Raw genomic sequence first — 20,796 nt, 5'->3', positions numbered from 1 at the left:
CCCCGAGCTCTGGGCTCCAAACACTTTTACTACGTGCACAATCTCACTGATCTTACGGGCGTGGAAGGGGAGGGTGAAGGAGTGGGTAAGATAGCGGGGTGGAGGGCACTTGAGATCCTTCTAAGACATGCTACACTGTGCTCTGAGCGTTTAACAGCACTTGAGATCCTTCTAAGACATGCTACACTAGAACTCTGAGTTCACCACCCATTGTTATCAGGGTGAGGAGCCACCCAGTCTGACCGCACCCAGTGCATCAAGGGGCTTTTACCTCCCTAGCATTGAGGACATAGAGCAACTGAAATCACTCCATATTCTGAGAACCCAGGCAGAGCCTGAGGCGTTCTGTGATCTCTGCCCTGCAAGGCTTTTCTCCTCCTTGCCAGTTCCCATCTGCAAAGACCCTCCTGGATCCTGTGAGCAGAGGCCGCCTCCCTTCTCAGACATCTTTGCATAAGCCTTCTTTACAAGGCGCTTACACAGTCTCCATGTTGAGAACGCATTTGCGGGACCAGAGCAGTATTCCGTGCTCTGCAGCCACCCCGCGGTGTTCCCTGTGTTCCTGCTTCTCGGATGCTCTTTACCTTAGGCCTCCTGTTGCTGCTTGATTTCTGATTAACGGCACTAATAAAGCTTAGTTTGGTGTGTAAACTTCAGTGCACTGTGAGCTAAGTAAGCTAATTATTTAGCTAGAATTAACATAGGTCTCCCCCTGGCCATCTTGACCCACAGTCTGGAGTGCAGTGGTGTGATCTTAGCTCATTACAATCTCCACCTCCCGGGTTCAAGTGATTCTCCTGCCTTGGCCTCCCAAGTAGCTGTGATTACAGGTGCCTGCCACCTTGACTGGCTACTTTTTTGTACTTTTAGTAGAGATGGAGTTTCTCCATGTTGAGCAGTTTGGTCTTGAACTCCTGGCCTCAGGTGATCCACCTGCCTCGGCCTTCTGAACTGCTAGGGTTACAGGTGTGAGCCACCACACCTGGCCTTATTTCAAAACTTGAGTGCTGTGCACATATGCAGCGTGTGACACTGCCCCCCAACCATGGTAGTGGTTGTACCATTGTTGAGCTTTGCTGGGTGGTTCACGTACATCAGGCTTCACCGTCTCTCCACCTGGAAGGCACTCTCATTATCCCATTTAAAGAAACTTACAAGTCCCCACTATGCCCCAGAAACTCTTGTTATCTCATTTTACAGGTGAGGAAACTGAGGTGCAGAGAGGCCAGGTGTTTGCCAGGATGGCACTAGGCAGGGATAAAGCCGGCCGGTGGCTCCAGAGTCTATACCCTCTCCACCTAAAGTTAAGAAAACAATTACCGAGAAGTAAGAGGCAGTGTTCATGGAATGAATGGGCTGAAATCGTCTGTAAAATGCATCTCATGCAGTTCTGTAGGGACTGTAACGGTCATGAAGCTTTGCTTTCTCAAGGGACGTGCTTGCTATGCATGAACCAAAAGCAGCTGGGCAGAGCACCAGGAATGCAGCGACCAGCTCCTGTCTGTGACAGATGATGTGCCTACAGATCATGTGACTGAAAGGCGACATGGAATAGGGGTATCTCATCTCAGAGTCAGTGAGCTGGATTTTGAGAATTGATGAGCAGACTTTGCCGATAAATGTGCAGTATGAGGACGCACAAGCAGGGCACACCACAGATACAGAAAGGGTGTTAGTTTAGCTTTTACATTTTTTCTTTTTTAAAAGAATTCCCTGCAAGTACATGCAGCTGACAGAGAGGAGTTTAGTAAGGGAGTGCTGTGTTCCATTTTAGTACATTTTCTTTTCTTTTCTTTTCTTTTTTGTTTTTTTGAGACGGAGTCTCGCTCTGTCGCCAGGTGCCAGGCTGGAGTACAGTGGCACAATCTCGGCTCACTGCAATGTCTACCTCCTGGGTTCAAGCAATTTTCCTGCCTCAGCCTCCTGAGTAGCTGGGACTACAGGCGCACGCCACCATACCCAGCTAATTTTTGTATTTTTTAGTAGAGATAGGGTTTCACCCTGTTGGCTGGGATGGTCTCAATCTCTTGGCCTCATGATCCGCCCACCTCAGCTTCCCAAAGTGCTGGGATGACAGGTGTGAGCCACCATGCCCGGCCTTTTAGTACATTTTAAAACTTGAAGAAATGACTGTTCTGCAGGCCGTAGAAATCAGTGATGCCCACTCAAGGTAGAAAGCCTGAAGAGTCTCTGGTACATGGAGCAAAGTGACAGGTTGTCAAGGCACCACGAGTGGCTCCAAAGAGCTTGCAGCTCAGAGACGCCACAAAGAAAGGAAGCCACCCCATTCATTCCCTGGAACCCACGTGGCCCGAGTGTGGGAATGAGCTAGAAGGGGCACCAGCCACTGTGCCAAGTACTTTGCAGGAGCGAGAGAAACATCAGGACAGTCCCGAGGAGGGCATCTTCCTCTCCACCTTACACACTCAGAGGTGAAGCATCTTGCCTGAGGTCTGCAGCTCACATGCAGTGGGACTGAGATCGGATCCAGGAAGGTTCGTTCCAGAACCTGTGGCTTTCACCACTGTGCAGCAGCTAGACAGAGAAAGGAAGCACAGACCAGCTCCCCTCATGAATGGAAATGCAGAGACCCCCAGTGAAATCAGCAAATAGGGCCAGGCGCGGTGGCTCACGCCTGCAGTCCCAGCACTTTGGAAGGCCGAGGTGAGCAGATCACAAGGCCAAGAGATCAAGACTAGCCTGACCAACATGGTAAAACCCCGTCTCTACTAAAAATACAAAAATTAGCCAGGTGTGGTGGCGCACGCCTGTAATCCCAGCTATTCAGGAGGCTGAGGCAGGAGAATCGCTCGAACCTGGGAGGTGGAGGTTTCAGTGGGCCGAGATCATGCCACTGCACTCCAGCCTGGGCCACAGAGCGAGACTCCATCTCAAAAAAAAAATTTTTTTTTAATTTTAAAAGTAAAAAATCTTAGCAAATAGAATCTAGCACTGTAGAAAAAGAATAGTCACCGACAGTGGCCACAGCAGCGGCGAGAGACTGGCTTTGTGTCAGTAAACCCAGTCGTACACTGAACTGTACTCCTGGCTCAGAGAAGAGCCTAGAACGTGAGATCCTAAGGAGACGTTTCACATTTAACATCCATTCCTGATAACAACTGGTGGCCAAGGGCCTTAGTAATAGGGCTCTTTCCTTACCGGGATAAATGGCATTGTGTATTAATAGCTAGCTATTGCTTCAAGGTAAAAGTGTGGGAGGCGGCTCCATTAAAAGAAGAAAGACGAGGATGCCGCCAGCAGCTGACAGGGTAATCAGGCAGGAGGAACATTTATGTCTGCTCAGGAGACGGAACAGCAGAAAGGCGTTTAGGATTAAGAGGTACGCTCAGTGAGCAGGCTTGGCGCAGAGTGGCACACAGACCAGCAGCTTTCTTGCATAAGGACAATGGCCAAGTGGGAAATTAGAGAATGTAATAGAAACTAGAATCTGGGGCCCCCACCCCCCAGGCATATGTGTATAAAGCAGACTGGATTCTGGGAAGAAGGCTGAGGACCACCCACCCCCGACTCTTCCCCAGGGAGACGGAGAAAACGCTAGCACCATAGAGGCAGGGATGTTTCCAGTTCACACCTTTGTTTTTGTCTTTTTTTAAGACGAGTACAATGGCATGATCTCAGCTTACTGCAACCTCCACCTACCGGGTTCAAGTGATTCTCTTGCCTCAGCCTCCTGAGTAGCTGGAACTACAGGTGCCTGCCACCACGCCCGGCTAATTTTTTGTATTTTTAGTAAAGACAGTTTCGCCATGTTGGCCAAGCTGGTCTTGAACTCCAGACCTCAAGTGATCCACCTGCCTCCCAAAGTGCTGAGATTACAGGCATGAGCCACCGCGCCGGCCCAGTTCACACATTTAACGTGAACAGTGAAAGGTCAGGCAGGGGCTTCAGGACAGGAGCTTGCCCCATTGATCTTGAAGCTTGTCTGAAAAGGTTCACATTTGAGAGTCACCCATAACATTCTTGAAAAGTAAAGCAATCAGGTGGAGGCGGGACAGGAGGAGGTGGACATGTACTTTTCACAGCCTAAAACTCGAAGTGTAGGACTTAGAAGATTGTGGAGATTAATTTAAAGTGGTCTCACTTCTATAATTCCAGCACTTTGGGAGGCTGAGGCAGGTGGGTCACTTGAACCCAGGAGCTTGAGACCAGACTGGACAATATGGCGAGACTCTTTCTGTACAAAAAATACAAAAAAAATTAGCCCAGCATGGTGGCGCACACCTGTAGTCTAAGGTACTCGGGAGGCTAAGGCGAGAGGATCACTTGAGCCCAGGAGGTGGAGGCTGTCATGAGCCGTGGTCACACCACTGCACTACAGCGTGGATGAAAGCAAGATTCTATCTTCAAAAAATATTTTTTTAATAAAAGTAAAATGCTGCAGTCCTCATATAGGAAATAACGTAATGAAGGGAGCATTTGGCATCACTGGGGGTGGGGGAACTGATGAGTAAATGGAACGGGGAAATCTGGCCTTTGGGAAAAAAAAAAACGGTCCAAGAAAAATAAAGAGTCAAAGCAGAAACTGTGGTTCACAAGAGAAAAAAGATACAGTCAGTGAGTGTAGGTAATAAGCTGAATCTTAGCAAGAATCTAACAAGTGCAACTTAAACAAGACTCCATTTTTGCCTATGGGATTAGTAAAGGCTTTTTTTTCGTGATGGTAAGGGTGGACTGAGGCAGGGATGTTCATAGCAGCAGCAATAGTTTTAATAAATTTAGGGGCCCCACGGCAGGCATGTGAGCAGCACAGACCACAAAGCTGGAAACATGCGTCAGGGAAGAATAACTTTGACCCTGCAGATGATCCATGAAAAAGGGCAAGTACACAAAACACACGCATGAGCAAGCTCACTGTAAAAATTCGAAGAAATTTGGCCGGGTGCTGTGGCTCACGCCTGTAATCCCAGCACTTTGGGAGGCTGAGGCAGATGGATCACTTGAGGTCAGGAGTTCAAGACCAGCCTGGACAACACGGTGAAACCCCATCTCTGCTAAAATTAGCTGGGCATGGTGGCACACACCTGTAATCCCAGCTACTTGGGGGGCAGGAGAATCGCTTGAACTCAGGAGTCAGAGGTTGCAGTGAGCTGCTGAGACCATGCCACTACACTCCAGCCTGAGCAACAAGAATGAAGCTCCGTCTCAAAAAAAAAAAAAAAAGGAAGAAATGCTGGAAACCAGAAAGTGTCTGAGACAGGTCTCCGTCTGTCGAGAAGTTCCTTTTGCCAAGGTTAAGGATGCGTGTCCGGGAGACAGCCCTGTGCCTTTCTGTAAAGGTGACTTTGCAGCTTCAGTATTTAAAGGGGGAAAGCAGGCTGGAGGGGAAGGAGGGAGGCATGGTCACATTAGGGAATTCACATGTTGCAAGAGAAAAGCAGCAGCAGGGGAATAGTCAATTACGTATTCGTTACACAAGGTCCAGTGAACAGAGTGGAGACGTTTCACCTTTTATCCGTCACTCTCTGCACTCTGTGCAAAGCAGCCTCTTGCACAGCTCAGCTCTCAGCCTAAGCCTTTCCTTTCAGCAAAGTGAATCATCCTTTCATGATACTAAATTAAAATATGGTATTTTCATATGGCGCAATATTATATAGCTATTATGTGATGTCTATGGCATATATATGTATATATATTTTTGGAGATAGGGTCTCACCCTTGCCCAGGCTGGAGTGCTGTGGCACCCTCACGGCCCACTGCATCCTCCACCTCCCTGGGTGCAGGCGTCCTCCCACCTCAGTCTCCTGTGAGGCTGGGACTATAGGCATGTACCACCAGGCCTGGCTAATTTTTGTATTTTTTGTAGACATGGGTTTGTTTCACCATGTTTCATCATGGGGCTGGTCTCAAACTCCTAAGGCCCAAGCAATCCACTGCCTAGGTCTCCCAAACGGCTGGGATTGCAGGGGTGAGCCACCGTGTTCAGCCATCTATGGCATAGTATACAGAAAAATAGTCATAAAAGTGAAAGCCGCTTGTTTCTTACAGTGATCTACAGACTCTGACTCACAGGCCAAACCTGGCCCTTCACTTTTTTTTTTTTTTTAAATGGCTTTAAAACTAAGAATGGTTTAATATATTTAACAGTTGAAAAGAAATCCAAAGGCGACCAGTACTTTGTCATGTGTGAAAATTACGTGAAGTCTCAGTGTTCATCGATGAAGCTTTCTGGGCACAGCCATGTCCGGCTTTCACGTGTTGTCTGTGGCTCTTTGCACGCCGGTGGGAGGGTGGAGTGGTCACCACAGAGAACGCCTGGCCTGCACAGCCTGGTCCACGTTTTACATAAGTTTCCTGACTCTTGCTTCATTATATGCAAAGTCTAGAAAGGATAGATGCAAAATATTAACAGATGGTATCGTGAAGGTTGCTCTTACTTTCTTGTATTTTTCTGAGTTTTTGCACAAACATGTATTACAGTCACCCTCAAAGAAATCAAGCTATGTTTTTAAAGTTAAGGATCATTTGTTGTAATAACCAAGTGCTTATGTCTATTCCTTGCCCTCTGGTTAGAAACACCCAGGCCCTCTTCTCCAAAGCCACATAGGACTCCAGCTATTAAAAATGATGGATCCTTGGCTGGGCCTGGTGGCTGATGCCTATGATCCCAGCACTTTGGGAGGCCAAGGTGGGTGGATCACCTGAGGTCAGGAGTTCGAGACCAGCCTGGCCAACATGGTGAAACCCCATCTTTACCAGAAAATGCAAAACAATTAGCTGGGCATGGTGGCAGGTGCCTGTAATCTCAGCTGCTTGGGAGGCTGAGACCAGAGGATCCCTTGAACCTGGGAGGCGGAGGTTACAGTGAGCCGAGGTCACGCCATTGCACTCCAGCGTGGGTGACAAGAGTGAGACTCTGTCTCAAAAAAAATGAAAAATAAAATAAAAATGATGGATCCATTAAAGTAATCTATTAAAATTATACATCAGATTTGCTCATTCAAAAATGAACATTCAGACCCATGTCCACCCAGCTGGGAGCTGCAGGGCGTCCCGGCGGTTCTTCTGTGGCCCGGAGGGTCTCCTCCAGGCGTCTGAACCTTCTTTCTGCCCTGACCCCTTGGCCAGCCTGGGAGAGGCTGGGGACCCCCTCTCAGACTCATGTTTAAAAAGCATAAAATGAAATACACAAGGTTACAAGAGTAATCAGTTAAAGTGCATATGTCAAAATATTAAACATATATTTGTGGCACAGTAAGTATAATTCTTTTTTTTTTTTTTTTTTTGAGACGGAGTCTCGCTCTGTCGCCCAGCCTTCAAGATCTGCCCACCTCAGCCTCCCAAAGTGCTGGGATTACAGGCGTGAACCACTGCACCCAGCCGTATAATTCTTCATTGATGCATTAAATGATAAGACCGGGCGGTGGGTCTGATAACTGCCGTAATACTGAAGTAGTGTTGAGTATATATCAAATGTTGGGATAGATACTGCACCAACCATCATTTGACGTGAAAACGCCTGTGATTTTCTCTTCACGGTCACAGGCACTGCCAGTGAATACTGTGGTTTATTGCCTGTGTTTCCAAATGCTGTCTTCCGGTTGGAGCTTAAAGGAACTTAAAATAATTATATATTTCCCAACCAAGTTCACATCTCCCCAAGGAGATGTAGTTGGTTAGAGCAGCGATGTTACCACCTCCTTTTCAAAGTAGCCCCTACCTGTGCTGGGCGCAGTGGCTCATGCCTGTGATCTCAGCACTTAGGGAGGCCAAGGCAGGCACACCATTTGAGTTCAGGAGTTCAAGACCAGCCTGACCAACATGGTGGAACCCTGTATCTACTAAAAATACAAAAATTAGCCAGGTGTGATGGCGCGTGCCTGTAATCCCAGCTACCCAGGAGGCTGAGGCATGAGAATTGGTTGAACCCGGGAGGCAGAGGTTGCAGTGAGCTGAGATCACTCCACTGCACTCCAGCCGGGGCTACAGAGCAAGACTGTCTCCAAAAAAAAAAAAAAAAAAAAAAGTAGCCCCACCCGCATTGCTCTGTTTCCTGTTCCTGTGCTATTTCTGTTCAGTGCACCTGACTTGATGCGCTGTGTACCTGACTTGATGCGCTGTGCACCTGACTTGATGCGCTGTGCACCTGACTTGATGCGCTGTGCACCTGACTTGATGCGCTGTGCACCTGACTTGATGCGCTGTGCACCTGACTTGATGCGCTGTGTACCTGACTTGATGCGCTGTGCACCTGACTTGATGCGCTGTGTACCTGACTTGATGCGCTGTGTACCTGACTTGATGCGCTGTGCACCTGACTTGATGCACTGTGTACCTGACTTGATGCGCTGTGTACCTGACTTGATGCGCTGTGTACCTGACTTGATGCGCTGTGTGCTTTTTGTTCATCATCCGTCTCTCCTGCTAGAACGTGTGCTCACGGGAGGCAGGGGTGTGATCGGTCTCACAACACTGTCCCCGTGCGGGGGGCAGTAAAGCAGTATTGAGTATTGAATGTGGATTGAATGCTGACACTGGGCGGCGGTTTTAATTCTAGTCTGCAGTTATTTGCTTCCCTTTTTTTTTTTTTTTTTGTTTTTTTGTTTTGGCTTTGGAATTTTTTTTGGGTGAGGGGGAGACTAGAGATGAAAACCTCCCAGCCCTACCAAGCTGAAGCATTAGCCCCGTAGTGGCCGTGCTAGTGTGGGGCGCCGTCTGTGTCAGTGTATCTCTAGACTGTCCTTGGATCCTGCTCCTTAGAAACTGCAGATGTTTTGGTGGCAGCGAAGGGCCACCCTCCTGATGGTGGCTGGTCACAGTGGGTCAGGAGTGCCACAGTTATAACCTGGTTTGGCTCTTTGATGGCATCTGAGATCATGGGGCTTGCACACCAGTATTCAACATGTTTGCCAAGAGGTTTTTTAGATGACTGTGTTTTAAACCGGGCACGAGGCGTGACTATTCTCATAACTTACATGAAGTCTGATATTGGAACGCAGACTTCAAATGAGTCACTGCATCATACAGTTCGAGTTTACCTTCATTAAATCACTGAAACGCCACCTTTCTGCTTCCCCTTATATCTGCTTCTCTCCCTTTCCCACTCCTGACTTCTCCATTATGAGCCCCCACGAAGCACCCTGAATTAGGGAGACACAGGAAGCACTCTGAAAGGCACATTGACTGTCAGCATGGGAAGCAGGAGGCCCCTCGTCCTCATGGCAGGCCCCAGGCCTGTGTCCCCCATCCCCGAGGGAATCTTGAGTGTCTTGTCATGCCACCGGGGTCGGTGGCATCTGTGGGGTGGGGGAGAGAGCTCCCTGAGGCGGCCTGCTGTGCCGGGGGCATCCTAGGGGCTCAGCCAGATCCTCACTGCATGCGCTGCTCAGAGTTTGCTTCCGATGTGCTCTCGTGGTCTCCAGATGCTTCCCTCTGCGGAGCCGCTGCTCTTGCCAACGGCCTCGGTTTCCTTTTTCTGCTGGCTGACACGCTCTCATTTCACGGAGCCCTGGTCTTGACGAGGAAGACACTTCCTTCTGCAGGGTCCTCCTCTCCACTGCGCTGAGGAACCTGACTTTAGCAGGGCTTGTGTGTAGGTGCCAGGCCTTCCCTGGCTGAGCGGGCCCTGTGCTCCTTCTGGCTCCTGGTTCCAGGCCTCGCAGGGTTCCAGGATCCAGCACAAACTCCCTGCCAGCTCGGCAGTGGCCAGGCCCAGGCACTACTTCTGGGTCTGGATGGCAGCCTGGGAAGCCCAGCCTTGACTGTGGCACCATCTTCTGGGTTCATTTGACAGTATTGGCTCGCCACATGGTGTCCTCTGCAGATTGGCCGGTCTGCCACCCCGGGGCTACCAGGGCCTGTGCCAGGGTGCACAGGGATATGTCTGGTCAGGAATCACTTGGGTCCACAAACTGCTGCTTACTACTTTCCCATCTCTGCTTGGAACCTGGTCCTCTTTGAGCTGACCTGGTGGCCCCAGGCCCCCTCCTGGGGCATCCTGCATGTGCTGTTCCTCCCACGGCCGAGTGTTCCCTTGGACTTGGTCGCTGTCTTCTCCAACATCTGCTGTTCTCATCAGGGGCCCTTGCTGCACTGTCCCGGCATCTCTGCCAAAGCTCAGCCTCAGGGGCCACCAGCCCCTCCTGCCACGCCGTCTTCTCCAGGCCCAGATGGCCACGTTCCTGGACCCCACCCCGCCCTCCCTTTCCTCCTCCCTGGCTGTGGTTCCATGGCCCATTGGGATCATCCCTTACCTCGACTCCCTCATCCCCTGAAATTGCCTGGGGAGCCTGCAGCGCCTCCCAGGTTCAGCCCAGCTCCCCAGCTGCTGTGATTCTGCTTGCAAGGAGCTGGCCCAGCTGGAGAAAAGATTCAACAGCGGCTTGCCTCCTTTCCCCATGAATGAGCACAGACCACAGTGGGCCTAGGCACCGCGTTTCCACACCCCTACATGCCACATCACACTGCTCACCTCCCCAGCTCAACTCTCAACAGGCCCCCTTTCTTCTGTTTCACCCAGAAATTAGGAGCTTTCCAAAGAGACCCGAGGCTTCCCGGCTAACAGGGGCAGTGGCTGTGCTTCCGCCTCCAGCCCCCGCCCACTTCCTGCCTTCCTGCTAAAGGACATTCCTCCTGCACCCAAGCAGTCTCATCTTCCAGACATGGTGGAATTGCTCCAGGCAATACGTTGTGTCTTTAAATCATTTCAAAGGCAGATCCCCTGCTGTGCACAGCATTCCTCCTTTACATGGCTTCAGGCTGCACCCTTATCGTGGAGGGAATGCAGCAGAGGTGTGTGGGACTGCGGGGGATGTCATGGTATCAGTTGCATCTTGAAACAGAAACCTGGTTAACCTAGAAACTGACCCCCACCTCCACCAAGCGCTTCCTGAAGCCAGTGACACCTCTGTCTGCTGCCATGTAACTGCTCACATGTAAAAGTGGCTGGAGACTGAAAACGTAAATTGACAATAGGCTGGGCACAGTGGCTCACGCCTGTAATCCCAGGACTTTGGGAGGCCAAGGCAGGTGGATCACTTGAGCCAGGAGTTCAAGACCAACCTGGGCAACATGGCAAAACCGCATCTCTACACAAAATAAAAACAATTTAGTCCCACCTACTCAGGAGGCCAAGGTGGGAGGATCACCTGAGCTGGGGGAGGTCGAGGCTGCAGTGAACTGTGATCATGCTCCTGCCCTCCAGCCTAGGCAACAGCAAGACCCATCTCAAAAAAAAACTGAAGATAAAATCCACTCTCCTCGCTGACCTCCCCAGTCCTTCCTTCCGTTTCAGACATAATAGCCTGCCCTGCCATGTGCTAAAGTACTTCTCTCTCCCCAGGACAGGGGCAAGTTTTGCCTCACATACGAGGCCTCCATGACCCGGCTCTTCCGAGAGGGGAGGACGGAGACAGTGCGCTCCTGCACCACTGAGTCGTGTGATTTCGTGCGGGCCATGATGGACCCGGCCCAGACGGTACTGCGCATCAGGCTGTGGGCACAGCGTGCTTGTCACACTTCCCTAAAACACATCTGGAGGCTGTCACTCCAGCTTCTCTGATCTCATCATTCCTGTACCTTCTTCTTCACGGATGCTCATTTCAGCTTCTTCCCTCTGCCCCTTTCAAGGGAACAAAAAGTATTAAAACGTATAGGTAGGGACAGGTTCAGAGACACATGTTACAAATGATACTTCTCCAAATCATCTACTTCCTGAGAGCCTTTAAATGAGACCAGGACATAGCAATGAGGAAGGGTAGCAGGTGGCTGCTTCAGAACTAGACAGGTAATGGGCATCAGGGTGGGAGAGCAGTGACTGTCGCATGGAAACCTTGCATTGATTATTAGAGCCATTGCCATGCTGGGCCCCAAGTGCCAGGCTGCGGCCTGCGGGCTTTCTGTATACCATCCTTTAAGTTCTTAGCGGTGGTCCTGAGAAGAGTCATCGTTCATTTCCATAGACAAAGAAACAGAGGCCTAGATAAATTCGGCAGCTGCTGGGCCACTCAGCTCATAAGTGGCGGAGGTCAGACCCAGGCCACTGGGTCCACCTTACCCCAGCGTGCTGGTGCTTCCTGCCGACCCCCAGAAACACACAGACCAGGGTTCTCTTTTCCGAGACAAACTTCATTCTGGAAAGGCTGTCAGCCTGGGCATGGTGGCTCACGCCTGTAATCCCAGCACTTTGGGAGGTCTAGGCAGGCGGATTGCCTGAGCTCAGGAGTTTGAAACCACCCTGGGCAACATGGTGAAACCCTGTCTCTGCCAAAAATATAGAAAAAAATTAGCCGGGTGTCATGGCGGGCACCTGTAGTCCCAACTACTCGGGAGGCTGAGGTGGGAGAATTGCTTGAACCCAGGAGGCGGAGTTTGCAGTGCCTTCTCCTGCCTCAGCCTCCCAAGTAGCTGGGATTACAGGCGCCTGCCACCACACTCAGATAATTTTTGTGTTTTTAGTAGAGACAGGGTTTTGCCATGTTGGCAAGGCTGGTCTTGAACTTCTGACCTCAGGTGATCCACCCACCTCAGCCTCCCAAAGTGCTGGGATTACAGATGTGAACCACTGGGCCCAGGCTCCCTTCATTTTGAAACTTAGGTCCGTAACTGGTCAACTTGAGACAAGCAACGTATGTCCTTCCTGCCTTCTCACTCAGGTGGAACAGAAGCTGAAATTGTTCAAGTTGGCGTCTGAGAAGCATCAGCTGATGTATCGCCTCGCCATGACCGGCTCTGGGATCGATCGTCACCTCTTCTGCCTTTACGTGGTGTCTAAATATCTCGCTGTGGAGTCCCCTTTCCTCAAGGAAGTAAGACTCTTCCTCCTCTTCAGTCAGTTCTATTGGCTAGACCAAAACTTAGTAAATTCGTACAGTCTTACACTCATCAGTTTTAATGGCGGAATGGGCATTTTTTAAAGAAACGGGTCTGTGGGCGCAGCTGTCGTAAAATAGGACATTTGAGCAGCGGTGTTCGTACTGCGTCTCTTCAATAACTTGGCTGTCAGATGTAGCCCCTGCCTTGATAGACCTGAAGACCTTGAGAGCTTAGGTCAGAGTGAAATGCACCGGAAGTAACCAGGGAGTGATGAGCTGTGAGTACTTACCAGCTTTGTTTTTAAAAATCATTGATTTTATTGTAAGTTTAGGAAATGTATTATTATTATTTTTTGATATGTAGTCTCGCAGTGTCCCCTAGGCTGGTTTCAAACTCCTAGGTGCAAACAGTTCTTCCTCCTTAGCCTTCTGAGTAGCTGATGCGTGCCACTGCACCCAGCTCAAATTTAATTTAATTTTTATTTATTATTTCCTTTTCTGGAGACGGAGTGTCACTCTGTTGGCCAGGCTGGAGTGCGGTGGATCTCCACTCACTGCAACCTCTGCCTCCCAGGTTCAAGCAATTCTCCTGCCTCAGCCTCCCACGTAGCTGGGGCTACAGGCACACACCACCACTCCTGGCTAATTTGTGTGTGTGTGTTTGTGTGTATTTTAGTAGAGACAGGTTTTGCCGTGTTGCCCGGGCAGGTCTCAAACTCCTGAGCTCAGGCAATTCACCCGCCTCGGCCTCCCAAAGTGCTGGGATTCCAGACATAAGCCACTGGCAAATTTAATTTTTTTTTTTTTTTGAGATGGAGTTTCGCTCTTGTTATCCAGGCTGGAGTGCGATGGCACGATCTCGGCTCACCACATCCTCCGCCTCCTGGGTTCAGGCAATTCTCCTGCCTCAGCCTCCCGAGTAGCTGGGATTACAGGCACGCACCACCATGCCCAGCTAATTTTTGTATATTTAGTAGAGACGGGGTTTCACCTTATTGACCAGGATGGTCTCGATCTCTTGACCTCGTGATCCACCCGCCTCGGCCTCCCAAAGTGCTGGGATTACAGGCGTGAGCCACTGCGCCCGGCCGGCAAATTTAATTTTTAATAGTGGCTGTATTTCACAGGCAGCTTGAAAATTCTCTGAAAATTTGGCAGTTGGCTCATGGGAGTTGGTACAGTCTGACATGTCTGCCCCTGTTCTGAATCTTAGTCGCTGTATCTGTTACCTTCACAGTCTGAGACACTATTTGCTGTGGTATGCGTGCACGCAGACACACAGACACACACACACCACACACACACACGCATATATGCACACCCCCGCCCGCACTTCCTGCCCCAGTCTGAGGGCCATGCCCACTCCGCATCCTCTCTACAGATGCGCTGCCCAATAGACTTAAGGTGTCTGGAACAATCAAAAGACCAAGCCAGGCTTTTCTTGTCTTCCCAAGACGACTCCTGAGGGACGGGAGAGGAGGGGATTAGGAAAAGTGTCGTTGGAACATTTCCCTGTTGGACTCAACAGGTTTTATCTGAGCCTTGGAGATTATCAACAAGCCAGACCCCTCAGCAGCAAGTGGAGCTGTTTGACTTGGAGAGGAACCCGGAGTATGTGTCTAGTGGAGGGGGCTTTGGACCGGTGAGTGCCGTGGGCTGGGCAAGGTGCGGTGGGGTGTGGCAGTGGCATGGGTGATGGCGAGGGATGGGCCTGTCTCTATTCTGGGTGCCCCGTTACCTTGTGGCTCTACTGCTGTACAGGAATGGCTGCTGATCACTGCTATGGATGTCCTTAAGAGTCTCGCACTTTTTTTTTTTTTTTTTGAGACAAGGTCTGGCTCTGTCACCCAGCCTGGAGTGCAGTAGCATGATCACAGCTCATGGCAGCCTCAGCATTCCCCATCTCAGGTGATCCTCCCACCTTGGCCTCCTGAGTAGCTGGGATTACAAGTGCATGCCAACATGCCCGGCCAATTTTTTATTTTTTTCTATTTTTTTGTAGAGACAGGGTTTTGCCATGTTGCCCAGTCTGGTCTCAAATGTCTGGGCTCTAGTGACCTGCCTGCCTCAGCCTCCCAACATGCTGGGATTATGAGGAGGAACCACCAAGCCTGGCCATTATTGCATTTAGAACACGAGAAAGTTCTGGCCAGGCGCAGTGACTCATGCCTATAATCCCAGCACTTTGGGAGGCCGAGGTGGGCAGATCACCTGAGGTTGGGAGTTCGAGACCAGCCAGACCAACATGGAGAAACCCCGTCTCTACTAAAAATACAAAAATTAGCCAGGTATGGTGTGCATGCCTGTACTCAGGAGGCTGAGGCAGGAGGATTGCCTGAACCCAGGAGGCAGAGGTTGCAGTGAGCCGAGATTATGCCATTGGGCTGCCTGGGCAACAAGAGTGAAACTCTGTTGCAGGGAGAAAAAAAAAGAAAAAGAGAGAAACATTAGAGAGTCCCTTTTTCAGGTCATCTCATTTCCCAGCAACAAATTCGAACTGCTTTGTCTTCCAGGTTGCTGACGATGGCTATGGCGTGTCATACATCCTCGTGGGAGAGAACCTCATCAATTTCCACATTTCCTCCAAGTTCTCTTGCCCTGAGACGGTACATATCAAAAGAAGTTTCTTTTTCTGAAGATGGGCTATTTTTACTTTTTAAGGGAATACATCTCTAATTTTACAGAAAATTTCAATTCAACTGTGTATGTTTGCTTGGTTTGGGCAGTTTCACGTAAATGGACTTTAAAAAAATTTTTAATAAAAAATATTTTTTGTACAGGCAGGGTCTCCCCACATTTCCCAGGCTAGTCTCAAACTCCTGGGCTCACATGATCCTTTTACCTCAGCCTCCCAAACTGTTGGGATTACAGGCTTCAGCCACTATGCCCCACCATAAATGAATTTCAAAATTCTCTTTACCTAGTTTTAAAGAAATATATCTTGGCCAGGCATGGTGGCTCACGCCTGTAATCCCAGCACTTTGGGAGGCCAAGGCAGTCTAATCATTTCAGGTGAGTCGTTCGAGACCAGCCTGGCCAACATGGTAAAACCCCGTCCCTACTAAAAATACAAAAATTAGCTGGTATGGTGGCACACGCCTGTAATCCTAGCTACTGGGGAGGCCGAGGCAGGAGAATCGCTTGAACTCAGGAGGCAGAGGTTGCAGTGAGCCAGGATTGTGCCACTGCACTCCAGCCTGGGTGACAGAGCGAGACTCCATCTCAGGAAAATAAAAAGGAAATGTATCTCATGGTTTAACATGTTTACTTACCTGTGTTGGCAGCAGAGGTTTTGAAGCTTAACGTTGGAGTGCTGCTGTATCTTTCAGACTCCTAACACTTGGAAGGTGAACTAAGAATAATGGGGGCACACTAAGAAACCTGCATGCTCAGCGGAGCAGGGGACCCCGGCTTCCTCTGTGGAACAAGGGACCCCCTCCCTCGTGTGGCACATTGCCCTTATTTATATTCTGCTTTCCTCCTTGTACATAGCCCGGCGAGCCATGCCACTGTCACTGTTCACAGGAAGTTGGGGTTCATTTGTTTGTTGTGGTTTTTTGTTGTATGTTTTAGAGTGTCACTCTGTCACTCAGGCTAGAGTGCAATGGTGCAATCTCGGCTCACTGCAGCATCAGCCTCCTGGGCTCAGGGGATCCTCCTGCCTCAGCCTCCTGAGTAGCTGGGATGACAGGCGAGTACCACCATGCCTGGCTAGTGTTTTTGCATTTTTTGTAGAAACGGGGTTTCACTATGTTGCCCAGGCTGGTCTTTGAACTCCTGGGCTCAAGCAATCCTCCCAGGTCTGCTTTCCAGAGTGCTGGGATTATAGGCATGAGCCACATGCTTGGGCTGGTTATTGTGTTTTCTGTGAGGTAAATGCATTGGCATTTGGAGAAGGCATAGATCAAAATCACACTTGCACAAACATGTCAGCTGTCATCTCTGTACTCTCAGCGTTTCTCCGGAATGTACGAGTCAGGCTTGAAGACACTAGGTCAGATCTTAGAGCACTGGCAGAAGGGGCTGTAATTAAACTTTGGGTCAGATTGCAGATGCAAAGGTTGGAACGTGGGGATGTCCATGTGTTCATACTTTTTTTTTTTTAAATTAAAGGATTCTCATCGCTTTGGAAAGCACCTGAGAGAAGCAATGATTGACATCATCACTTTGTTCGGGCTCAGTTCTAATTCCAAAAAGTAATTCCACTGGAGCTCCTGTGAAGGAAGACGAGCTCCTGATACAAACCAAATGAAAAGTAGGCATTAATCCCGATCTTAGTTCGGGATGAGAAATTGCTCTTAAGAGAACTCAGAAGCTTTCCTTCCAGAAAAGGTGGTTTTTGTTTTCCTAGAACAGCGTCTCGACCCTGTGAAGCGCAACCCCACTACTTCCAGATCGCCCTCCCTTGGGGGACGTTTGATAAAGGCTCCCCGAGGGCTTCACGGCGCTGGTATTTATAAAGAGATTAAATCTTGTCGGGTTAATTGAGGAATTAGTAGGGTCGTGGCTTCACACACTTGGAAATGGAAGCGGTGCGCTTTCTCAGCGGCCGCTGACAACCTACGACGGAAGGGCATTTAGCGTCATCCAGGAAGTGTAAACTTTTGTTCTGTTAAAAGACAAATGTGTTGTCAAGTTGGTGGTGTCTGCAGTCGTAGCTAACACATCTGGGATGCACTAACCGAAATGACATGCTTTGGAGAGCTGCTCTTGTCCCCGTGGGTGACTGTTCCCGTCGGTCCAGTAGCCTGTGCTTGCCTCTGCACATTCGAAGCAAGCAGGAAGCAACGCCTGTAGTCTCACCGACCTCGTATGTCTTCATGTCTTCACAGCCCAGTGCCTTAAAAATGAAAGGCCCTGAATGTAAAGGAGACGGAGTGAAAGATGTATTTTGTGGAGTCTTTGGGTGGAATTGTGGGTATACTGTTCCCTTCACAATGGACCAAGTATGGCTAACCCTCAGTAAGCATTACAGCCCCTCCCCCTCAGAAAGACCCATTGCTTCGTAGGGCAGCTGAGCTGGACTCCCCTCCCCGACGTTGTCATCATAAGCAACAAAAGAAATAACAGGCACGTGTCAGAAAAAGGGCATTCAGGTAATCCACTCAAGAATAAACTGTGAGACGTGCCTCAGGATGATCCCTTTCCCAAAGTGACAGCAAGCAGGGTAGGGCACTGGCCACTGAGCAGGGACCAGCATGTGAGGAAGGGGAGGGCAGCCCCCCGTGGTGAGGAGAGAGTGGCTCCACGACCTGGGGGATTGTCTCCAGCCACCCTGCCAAGGGGAGGACTCACTGGAGGGTGGTGGAGACAGTCTGCTGGCTTACCTTGGTGACCGGCCAAGGTGTCTCGAGTGAGGGTGCTAGGTTGGCTCAGCCTGTCCTTCAGACAGGAGTGCCTTCACGAAAGCATCTCATTGATCACAAAGCAATTATCCACTAGTCATCTTCAGTATTTGATGCAAAAACGAAGCATCTGGAATGAAATTCCCACTGGCTGTCGTGACAAGCTTAGCTGTCCATTGTTTTAAATTGTATATTTATTTTTCTGACCACTTGGTTCTAGTTGGGCCTGCCTCCTTCAGAGTCCTGCACGTGACAGTACAACAGTGCGAGCTGAACTGCAGGAGGGGGTGGAAGGTGCTTGCTGGAGAGCACATGCATGTGCGTTTGTTTTTGAGACGGACTTTCCCTCTTGTTGCCCAGGCTGGAGAGCAGTGGTGCGATCTCGGCTCACTGCAACCTCCAACTCCCGGGTTCAGCAATTCTCCTGTCTCAGCCTCCCGAGTAGCTGGGATTACAGGTGCCTGCCACCACGCCCAGCCAATTTCTGTATTTTTAGTAGAGACGGGTTTTCATCATACTGGTCAGGCTGGTGCCTCAAACTCCTGACCTCAGGTGATCCAGCCACCTCAAACTCCCAAAGTGCTGGGATTACAGGCGTGAGCCACTGCACCTGGCCCACATGCATGTTTTATGTATGTATACTTCGTGATGTTAAAAACACCACCTACATGGGCCAAAGATTTTTTTTCTCCTGAAAGCAAGAAGAAATAAAAACAACAGCAAAAACAAAACAACAAAAGCCCCTGATTGTCTGAGGTGTACAAGTCAAGCAGGCTGCGGGGACGTAGCTCCTTCTGCCTGGGGCAAGTATCGCGCTTCCTGTCAGTAGCCGGCAGCCGGTGTCAGTCCCTATCAGAGCCAGCTAGATCATGCACTGTTGACCACTGAGCAATGTGTGTTACCGCGGGGTTCACACAGGAACTTGAGTGTAGACATGTGAGTGCTTACACACAGTCGGGTTTCTCTCAGGTTTTAAATGTTTCAAATGTAATTGTTGCTCATCAGTGCAGTTATCAATGCAATTGTCTATTCCTTGAGGGGAGGAGGAGTGGGGTTTTATTGTACTTGTCGAAGCGGGGTGGTGAGAGTATTATGTATTTAATTTAATTTGGAACAAATCATTGCCTTAACGCAGCCATGGTTTGAATTTGTTATCTTGGGCTGACCGGTGCATGTAAATGCGACATGCACTTTGGATGTAAATCTTAGAAATGCAGTGTGAATGGAGGTGATCATTAATAAAACATTAACCCCAGTCTACTACAATTTGCATGTCTCTTTTGTTATGTTAATTAAGGGAATTATAAGTCAAGGACAGTTCAGATACTTGAGACAAAGTGGAAAGTCTGAGCAGATGGAAACAAGGCCTCGGAGCAGACAGTGGCCATTGCCAAGTCCATGTACTGGGCTGGAAAGAAAAGCCTGTTGATTTTCACTTGATGTGCATTGATTCATCCATTCCTTTGCCTCCGTGCTGAGAACAGTGCCTGGCATATAGCAGATGCTCAATAAATATGTCAAAGGAATGCACGGATTCCATTTTCCTGTTTTTTCTTGAGTACTTGTATTAGGCCATTCTCACGTTGCTGTAAAGAAATAGCTGAGACTGGGTAATTTATAAGAGGTTTCATTGGCTCTCAGTTCTGCAGGCTGCACAGGAAGCATGGAGGCATCTGCTTCTGGGAGGCCTCGAGGAGATTTTCACTCATAGTGGAAGACAAGGGGGAGCAGGCATTCCATATGGCAAAAGCAGGGCAGAGAGGAGGGAGAGGAGAGGCGAGGGGAGGGGACGGGAGCTATACACTTGCCAACGGCCCGATCTCACAGGAACACTTGCACTCTATGGTGAGGACAGTAGCAAGAGGGTTAGTTCATGAGAAATGCACACCCATAATCCAGTCACTTCCCGCCAGGCCCCACCTCCAACATGAGGGATTACAAGTGAACAAGAGATTTGGGTGGGTATACAGAAGCTAACCATATCAGGGCCCATTCTAGGCACTTGGGAGACAGCAGTGACCCAGCCAGGTTCTGGCTGTCACATCAGTGCCTTTTCACATTGCTGTAAAGAGCTACTTGAGACTGGGTAAGTATAAAGGAAAGTCGGTCAATTGACCCCGTTCTGCATGGCTGGGGTGGCCTCAGGGAACCTACAATCTGGCAGAAGGTAAGGGGAAGCAAGGAACCAATCTTACAGGTGGCAGAGGAGAGAGCAAGGGGGAAAGGAACCAATCTTACAGGGGGCAGAGGAGAGAGCAAGGGGGAAAGGAACCAATCTTACAGGCGGCAGAGGAGAGAGCAAGGGGGAAAGCTTCCAATCTTACAGGGGGCAGAGGGGAGAGCAAGGGGGAAAGGAACCAATCTTACATGTGGCAGAGGAGAGAGCAAGGGGGAAGTGCCAGACACTTTTAAACCATCAGATCTTGCCAACACTCACTATTACAAGGACAGCAAGGGGGAAACCGCCTCCATGACCCAATCACCTCCCACTAGGTTCTTCCCTTGACACAGGGATTACAGTTCCAGATGAGCCAAACCATACTACAAAGGAAAAAGAGAACAAGCCAACCAGTTCAAGGGTCTTAAGTGTCTGGAGGCGACTAAGAGGATCATTGGGAGAGGGTGGTGGCTGGCAAGGAGAGTGACCCACTTAGAGTGGGTTGAGCTGAGAGCTGAGAAAC

General features: G+C 49.7%; 1 protein-coding gene across 8 annotated transcripts in view; it reads left to right on the top strand.

Annotated features, from left to right (window-relative positions):
* The window catches only part of CPT1A (carnitine palmitoyltransferase 1A), a 79,908-nt gene extending 60,533 nt beyond the window's left edge, over window positions 1-19,375 (top strand). For 3 of the 8 annotated variants that reach the window (XM_078341657.1, XM_017978349.4, XM_035263608.3), the window contains 5 exons: window positions 11,300-11,434; window positions 12,612-12,764; window positions 14,299-14,412; window positions 15,284-15,376; window positions 16,884-19,375. In XM_078341657.1, coding sequence (XP_078197783.1) covers window positions 11,300-11,434; window positions 12,612-12,764; window positions 14,299-14,412; window positions 15,284-15,376; window positions 16,884-16,970 — 582 coding nt within the window. In that variant the 3' untranslated portion in view covers window positions 16,971-19,375. Of the gene's footprint in view, window positions 1-11,299; window positions 11,435-12,611; window positions 12,765-14,224; window positions 14,413-15,283; window positions 15,377-16,883 lie in introns of all 8 variants that reach the window. The other 5 variants (XM_078341656.1, XM_017978346.4, XM_054241171.2 and 2 more) reach the window with 3 other exon arrangements.
* Window positions 19,376-20,796: the final 1,421 nt, after the last annotated feature.

The sequence above is a fragment of the Callithrix jacchus genome, chromosome 10 (assembly GCF_049354715.1).
Source record: "Callithrix jacchus isolate 240 chromosome 10, calJac240_pri, whole genome shotgun sequence".
Lineage (NCBI taxonomy): Eukaryota > Metazoa > Chordata > Mammalia > Primates > Cebidae > Callithrix > Callithrix jacchus.
The sequence above is the reverse complement of the archived record's forward strand: the minus strand, read 5'-3'. Positions and strand labels throughout refer to the sequence as shown.